Consider the following 8,462-nt stretch of genomic DNA (forward strand, 5'->3'; position numbering starts at 1 on the left):
ACGTCTCCCCTTGTGTTCCTAATTTACGACGTTGAGTAATGGCCAAAAAAAGTGATTTTGCAGAACATTATGATGTCACAGTGAAGCTGACCTTTGACCTTTTGTCCAATGTCATCACTTCATCATGTCATCATCCTGTTAACCATTGAAATTTTGCTGTAATTGGCATAGGAATTTCTGAGTTATGGCAGAAATCATACATATATGTATATCATATCATTTTATACATAAGGTCTCAGTGACCTTGACCTTTGACCCTTGACCAATAAATTCAGTTCATTCTTAAGTCCAAGTAGATATTTGTGCCAAATTTTAAGAAATTCCTTCAAGGGATCCTTGAGATGTGCCATTCACAATAATGAGACAGACAAGGTCACAGTGACCTTGACCTTTGATCTTTGACCACCAAATTTTAACCAATTCATCCTTGAGTCCAAGTGGACATTTGTGCCAAATTTGAAGGAAAAAAATGCTCCTGGGGTTCTTGAGATATCTCATTCAATAGAATGAGATGGATGCAGGGTCATATTGACCTCAACCTTTGACCTTTGATGATCAAAATCTGATCAATTCAGTCATGTTGTGTGAAGAAATCAGTTATGTGAGAATGAGACCTGAGGACAGCCCAAAAGCAGCATTCCTCCAGCCATAGCTATCTCTGGCGCAGTTATACATGGCACATCTCTCGAGGAGAACTTTTAAAAGCGAGCATGATGTGCTGCCTGAGGAAGACCAATGAGCTTGAAATGCCTCACCTATCTGTCTGCATGTCATGGCACATACACTCTAATTTTTGTTGTGTGTTTTTTCTTAATGTATGCACATCAGAAGCTTTAATAAATCAATTCACTCTTTACAGTACAAGCAAACACTTGTTTCTCTCCAGGCCATTTAAGAAGGCCCTATTTTTGGCCAAAAATGTTTGTTGTGGCGATTGCATAAAATGCGCCATCTCAAAATACAGTAATCTGAGGGGATTTCCTAAGTCCTGTGACATTTGGACTGTTGTCATTCTTATTGTTTGTCACTGCACGTGATGTCAGGAATGTTACAAGAGCCTTTTCAACAGTAATTGGTCGGGTGGGAGCAACACCCCCAGGTCACTGTCAGTGTTACATAAGAAGCCACAAGGGTCTTCAAAGACCAACAATGTATCAGTGTGTTTCTGTGTATATGTAAGTGTGCTTGCATGTATGTGTGTGTGTGTGTGTGTGTGTTATGTGTGCACGCTGCGGCTGCATTCATTGACGTGCTGCAGATTATGTTTGAATGCAAGTTATGTAATATATTGGCCTTTAGGCTTTCAAATGAATGAGTTGAGAGGTCATGTGCATGTGTGTGTGCGTGTGTGTGTTTCTGCGAGAGTGTGTGTAGACCTGGTTGAATGGAGTCTTGTGTCATTCTGGCTTGATGGTTTCGGTGAATCTTCCTAAGTGAGATCACCCTTGATCCTTTGGATGAGTAGTCGTCCATGTGGTAGGCCAACTGCAACAAGCGATACCGTGCTCTGATTGGCTCCTTCTCAGGCCATCCATACTCACGGAACAGGATCTTCACATGAGATTAGGCATGGGATGACATGTAAATTTTATTAATACAATTAAATAATGATGATTCCCAATATTATCCCGATATCTTGAATCAGTCTTAAAAAGTAATGGAAATTCTCCATGATCAAAAGCCTTGCAATGTATTTGTGTTCTGTGTATGTTCACTAACCAGCAGTGTAACACATGAACAGAGGATGACCACAGCTCCAAATAGCAGCCCTCCCGTCACCAGCCAATCTGGCCTCAGTAACAGGTTGCGTCTCCTGCTGATTCCCACCCTGGTAACATGACGAGGTATGGTGGGGAAGAAGGGACCAGGCTCGTAACACTGGCCGCCTGCAGGCATCACCCGCACATACTGAGTAAGAAGAGTTAGAGAGCAATAAGAGGGGGGATATGTGACAGTAGTTTAATTATCCAGATGTTGTAAATTCACATATATGTTAGAATTTGCTTCACAAAGACCAAAATTAAGGAATTTGTAATGTAAGATGTGACGTAAGGATCAAGAATAGACCAAGATGTGGAAACTTAAAGACACCCTGTGACATGTTTGACCCCTTGCAAACCATGTAAAGAGAATGCAGGGAGGACTTGGCAGACAGGTACATTGGTACAAGTACTTTATCTTCAGGAAAGCAGTAAGGAATACTCAATGCATTTAGTGTGGAATTTTGGATGTAAGGTGGCGGACTTCCCCCTATGTCCATAACCTTGACGTCATCCTCGATCAAACCCTCTCCTTTGACCAACATATCAAACACATCACCATAACAGCCTTCTTCCATCTCAGAAACATTGCCCAACTCCGTCCAAACCTTTTCTTTTTCAGCTGTAGAGACCCTCATTCATGCATTCATCACTTCCAGACTTGATTACTGCAATAGTCTCCTCTACAGTTCATCATCCAAAACTCTCAAGAAACTACAATATATCCACAATTCAGTTGCTCGTCTTCTCACACACTCTCACACCCGTGACCACATCACCCCCATCCTGATGAAAATATGAATTAAGATTCTGTTACTGCGTTGCCTACTTCTCACCTAAAATGTTTTCAGAAACATATTTTGGCTCACTGTTAAACTGTAATTCAAGATTGATAGATACCAGCTAGCTGCCATTTTGTTTCCTGTGGGCAACGGCCAAGCTCGCATTACATCACTCACCAGCAGGAGCTTTTATTGCACACAGTGCATTCTGGTAGTTGTAGGTTTTCTACCTTCTGAGCAAAAGCAATACCACAGACCTTTTCCTCTGTGATTTTTTAGTCATATAGCACCAGTATCAATAGTATTTGCATCCTTCTACTGCAGACAGCCCTGTTTTATAAAGAGATCATCTTTCCAAACACTTCTTTAATGCTTATGTTATTCAAATTTAGTTACCATGTGTTTGTGCCGATGGCTGCTCAGTGTAAAAACATAAACTCCAGGCTGGCTAAACACCACCGCAAAGAAGCTGGGAGGAGTCCAAGACAGAGTCAGCTCTTCTGTGAGCTGTCTGAATGCACCCCAGTCGAAATCACCGTTTGTGTTGTACAAGTTGTCACTGAAAGACATGAAGTAAGGTGTAAGGTAGAGTCAAAGCACAGATTCATAGGTAAAAATGGACATGGAAAACTTGTAGGCCTAGCATCTGACTTACAGATCATACTGAGGATAGTGACGTGTGTCAACAGTGAACAGTAGAACGTCGCTCAAATGGAGACATGTTGTGGGGTTCAAAACTCCATTTAGACTTGTTTCTCTCGCTTCTTCATTACTTCTGCTGGAATTAATTTCTCTCCTTACAAGACTGATATTTGCAGCTTCGACATCCTTCCACAGAACATCAGAATCTCCTTCTAAAAAAAAACAAAAACACAGGACCATCATCACTGAAGCGATAATTCATCATGTTGCATGGACAATAAACCATCATCATTGTTGGTGTTTTGATAAGACATGCCCGCTGAGCTCTGAGTGTCCTGCTGTGTGGTGACAGGAAACAGTTGCTGCACTTCCTTCGGGAGGCCGTCGAGGAGGCCGAAGAAACCTGCCTCTGCAATCAGACAACAACAGAGAGAGAGATGTGACGGACAAAAGGAGACAGAGACAGACAGAGAGCTACTTTGCGTGTCTGTACCTGTTGTCTGAACAATGTACACAGCATGTGAGGAGTTAAGATAGCTGCCGCACAGAGAAGTCCCCGGGGAGTCCCACTGTTTAAAAAACGTCTCCAGCACGCTGCCTGAGACGCTCGACACCTGCACACACAATAGCGATGTTTAGCATTTATAGGCCACTGCAACACAAGAGACGCTCGTCCTGCGCTTTCACTGCTGGTGCGATAAAGACGACATTGTGTTTTGTCTGCATTGTCTGACCAGGTAGTGTAACACAAACTATTCTTTATGTTTATTCAGAAACACTGCATGGATATCATGAGAGGAACACTTCCTGGGTACAGTTAGCTTTAATTTTATTGACCCAAAACACTTTCTTTCCTTTTTTGTGCATTAATTTGTTAGTGTATGTAAATCCGCAGCTGCCTTCACTCACCTGACCATCATAACTCCAAATCAGCTCCATGTCTCCACTGGACTGGCAGTGGAGTTCCAGCTCAGAGGCTGGCCTTGTCCTGCACAGGCTCGCACACGCAGCTCTTCCAGGAGGCTCTCTGCAAACACACAGACCCAGCTCTCCATCATAACCCCTGTAGTCCTCTGCAGACTGACACACCTGCAGAAAGCAACCAAGACAAATCAAGAAAATACTTTTTTCTGCTTGGACCAGCTTTTGTCTGAGTGTTTTAAAATCATTTAAAAAACTGGCAGGATTCTTATGCTCAGATGGAGTGTGTAACTAGGTGTAAGGTCATTTGTTCAAAAGGCCGCAATGGAGGGCAGTGACAAAAATAAACACTGTGCAGGGAGAGCAGTGAAGGCCTCGCTGACCGACAGTCAAAGGAAGCAGTGTATGGTTAAATATTAAGTTGGGCTGATACAAACCTTTCCTAGATAAACTGTTGCCAAGTTCATGGAGGAAAAGGGCAAAGACATCGAGGTTGTACTCATCAGCTCGGTCTGTGATTGTCAGCCGTGGAATATAACCAAGTACATTTACTCACGTACCATCTGTAGTACAAATTTGAGGTACTTGTACATTCATGCCACTTTATATTTTTACTCCTCTGCATTTTATAGGGAAATCTTGTCCTTTTTACTCAACTTAAATTATCTGGCAACCTTAGTTGCTAGTTACTTTACAAAAGAAGATTTTTGCATACAAAACATATGAAGAGCTTATATAATGTGTTTTCTTATGAATTAAACTATAGGGTGGCGTTTGTAAAGTGGCTCGCACTGAAATTAACATCAACTTTTTGCCACATTTAGCTTCAAACAACGTTTAAAAAAGTGGTGTGAATTTTTGAAAGTCACTTTTTACCGCATTTACAGCAGTATTTGAAATATGTTAAATATAATGTCACAGTTAAATCTAAATGTCAAATGTTAAACCTAAATGTTAAATCTAAATCTAAATGTTGAATGTTACTGTAAATCTAAATGTAAATGTTAAATCGAAATGTAAATGTTGAATGTTACCGTAAATCTAAATGTAAATGTTAAATCGAAATGTAAATGTTGAATGTTACTGTAAATCTAAATCTAAATCTAAATGTTAAATGTTAAATCTAAACTATATAAATATTAAACTCAAAGTACACGTCAAATAAAATTTCCCCAAACATGGTTTCTGTCATTTTAGGTAGTTCCTAATACGCTGATGTATTTTCAATAAATTAATAAGTTAATTTTCTCCCATTAGTTTGGTTTGACTGACAGCGCGCATTTGCATATTAGCTAAATATTTCACCAAGTATATTTAAATTTAACATTTAGCATTTAGATTTAGATTTAACATTGAGATTTAACATTTAGATTTACATTTAGATTTAGACTTAACATTTTGACTTACATTTATATTTAACATTTACATTTAGATTTAACATTTAACATTTAGATGTAGATTTAACATTTAGACTTACATTTAAATGTTAATTTAGAACGGATGTGAAACATTTCAGTGTTCCAGCTTCTCAAATACATACATATATATTTAATACATTTTAATTTATTTTTAATAGATTTGAGGTTTTGACTATTGGTAAATATATTGGTTGGAAAATACAAAGAATGCTTTAATATAAATATACATTAGTAGTAATAAGATTCTAATAAACATTTAGAGTACACCTCATTGTCACAGGGGTTATTTTCTGCATTGAGACTTTTTGCTTTTAATGCTTTAAGTACATTTTCCTGATTAAACTTACATACTTTTACTTCTATCAATTGCAAGCAGCATTTTACTTGCACCAAAATATTTTTACTATGTAGCATTTCATTGTGGAGTATGTTTTGTCTGTGTGCTCTGTAAACAGGTCGCAGTCCATCAAAGTCATAAAGCATCATTCAAACTGACGTTCAAGACGAGTTTCCTGTTACCTTTGCTCTCGTGTGCATGACTATGTGTGATATGACTGCACAGGGTCTAACCTGCTGCCTGCACTGAAGTGACCACTGATATCTGTCCAGGCAGTCTCCATACTGTGTGCGTGTTTTCCCGTCTCTACAGACATCGTACAGTTTGTGTACACATGCATCTCCCTGGTTGGCAGGTTGGTAGCCGATGGTGCAGCGGCACTGCCCATCACTGGTCTGTAGAAAAAGCAGCAGGGTTCAGGCACTGTGTTGTATAATACTGCATGCAGGTCACAGTGAGGTCACTCTGTTACCTAATACCCTGATCAATATATCTCCCCTTCATCCTTAGGTCTTTATTGGTTCCCTACTGTTTTTCAGTCCTTTTGTCCTTCCTTAATGGATTTCTTCATCTGGTTTTCCCTCCTTCCTTCCATCCTTTGTGAGTCCCTTGTGTTTTTCCTTCCCTCCTCTCTCCTCCCCCCTCTTTCTTTGAGTCCCTCATAATGTCTTTCCTTCCTCCCCCTCTTCCTTCACTGACTCCCCTGCTTGTTTTCCTTTCTTCCTTCCTTTTTTCCTTCCATCCTCCCTTCAACGATTCCTTCCTGCCTTCCCTTCTTCTTGCCTTCTTTCCTTCCCTCATCAGTTCTCATGGGTTTTTCCTTTTCTCCTTTCTTCCTCTTTCCTTGATTCCCTCTGTTTTTCTTTCCTTTCTCCCCTTCGTCCCTAATTGACTCTTCTAGCTGTTTTCCTACCTTCCTTCCTTATTCTTTCCTTCCTTCCTTCCTACCTTCCTTCCTTTCCACGGTTGTACCTTCCTTGCTTCATCGAGCCTCTCATGTTTTTCCTTCCCTCCTTTCTTCCCTCCTTTTTCTTTGATTCCCTCAACCATTTTTCTTTCCTTTCTCCCATTCTTTCCCCATTGACTCCTCCATCTGTTTTCCTCCCTTCCTTCATTACTTCCTACCTTCCTTCCTTTCCACCTTCTTACCTTACCTTTCCACATCAGTTCCCTTGTGTTTTTCCTTCCTTTCTTCAGTGATCTCTTCCTTCTTCCCCTCCTTCTTACCTTCCTTCATCAATTCCCTCTTGTTTTTCCTTCCTTTCTCAATTCCCTCTTTTTTCTTTCACTAATCCCTTCCTTCCTTCCCTCCTTTTTACCTTCCACCCTACATACTGTATATTCCCTCGTGTTTTTCCTTCCTTCCCTCCTTCCTCCCTTGATCCCCTCATCCATTTTTCTGTCCTTTCTCTCCTTCTACCTTCATTGAGTCCTCTGTCTATTTACTGTCCTTCCTTTCTTCCTTCCTCCTTTCCCTCATTCATTCCTTCATTTGTTTTTCCCTCCTTCCTTTCTTCCATCATTCATTCATTCAGTCATTCATTCAAAACTAGTTTTCACACTAGCCCAGGCACAACCAGACAGCAGTCAGGGAAAGAAATCTCACTCTCTTTATTATGAGCTGATGAGTGGAGGGCTCAACACCCATGCAAGCTGCAGCAGACTAGGAAACAAGACCCTACTGCAAGCGAAATTGATCTTGAGCTCTTTCAGCGTGAAGTTACAGATTGTCCAGTCTAAAGTTTCCTCTCGGGGAGAAAGCTCTTCTCATATTAGTGTGCACAATGTATCCCAGGATTCAAGTGTGACATGATAAAAAACACAGGCTTGAGAAATACAGATCTTTGGGTTTATGAAAGAAAGGAAGAGCTTGTAAGAGTACAGGTGGTAGTGATACAAAAACAAGGACTACATGGTCACATAAAACACACCAGAGGGAACACACATGCTTGTGTGAAAACACTTTGTCACCTGGAAACTCTGTCCCTCTCCCGGACAGACACAGGCCTCCTGACCAGACAGAGGCTGCTGAGCCACAGGGCCGCAGGGCAGGGAGGCAGACAGGCCTGTTCTAGGACAGTAGTGGTGAGGAGGACACTTCAGACAGCTGTCAGTGGACACAGCACCAGCAATTGGCCCATAGGTTCCTTTGGGACAAGGCACTGGGGTAAAGCTCCCCAAAGGGCAGTAGAAACCTATTAGAAATAAATAAAATAGGTACAAAAATATTGTTAAAGGATCACTGTGTGCAGATGGGACAGCCTACCTGGCTGACAGGGTGGCCTCTCCTGGAACTGTTGACTGAAGTTGTTTCCATGAACCAGAGAAAGGAGCACAGCACTCAGCCACCTGAAACTCTCGCATCTGCATCTCCTGAGCATTGTTAATATGGTGCACAAGAAACCCAGCTCTTTTCCAGACTCAAGACATTTTCAATTCTTCATCCAAGATCTGTCAACAGTCTCTTGGTTGCCTGCCTTGTTTTGGTCACAGCCAGCAAAGTTTTTACGAAGATGCTGTGGCAGCCTCATTCTGTTGATAAACCTCTCCTGCCTGCTGCAGTCCCGCACACATGACCTGATCTGTCTGACGGTAGATAGAG

At 41.1% G+C, this 8,462-nt stretch overlaps 1 protein-coding gene across 1 annotated transcript; it reads right to left on the reverse strand.

The window, feature by feature from the left end:
* Positions 1–1,674: 1,674 nt before the first annotated feature.
* LOC125888528 (uncharacterized) lies at positions 1,675–8,254 on the reverse strand. Its single transcript, XM_049575911.1, has 9 exons — positions 8,127–8,254; positions 7,832–8,055; positions 6,094–6,255; positions 4,094–4,273; positions 3,678–3,798; positions 3,501–3,593; positions 3,198–3,396; positions 2,939–3,101; positions 1,675–1,908 (listed from the first exon to the last, which is right to left on the reverse strand). The coding sequence occupies exons 1-9, from the start codon at positions 8,239–8,241 to the stop codon at positions 1,675–1,677; spliced, it is 1,491 nt and encodes a 496-aa protein (XP_049431868.1). The 5' UTR covers positions 8,242–8,254.
* Between the last annotated feature and the right edge of the window lie 208 nt (positions 8,255–8,462).

This window comes from Epinephelus fuscoguttatus, linkage group LG5 (assembly GCF_011397635.1).
Source record: "Epinephelus fuscoguttatus linkage group LG5, E.fuscoguttatus.final_Chr_v1".
NCBI classification, from domain to species: Eukaryota; Metazoa; Chordata; class Actinopteri; order Perciformes; family Serranidae; genus Epinephelus; species Epinephelus fuscoguttatus.

Coding starts and splice junctions, on each gene's coding strand:
- LOC125888528 (XM_049575911.1), bottom strand. CDS start 8,241: ATGCTCAGGAGATGCAGATGCGAGAGTTTCAGGTGGCTGAGTGCTGTG. Junction 8,056..8,126: donor GAGGCCACCCTGTCAGCCAG/GTAGGCTGTCCC, acceptor TATTTCTAATAG/GTTTCTACTGCCCTTTGGGG. Junction 3,397..3,500: donor GGACACTCAGAGCTCAGCGG/GCATGTCTTATC, acceptor GTTTTTTTTTAG/AAGGAGATTCTGATGTTCTG.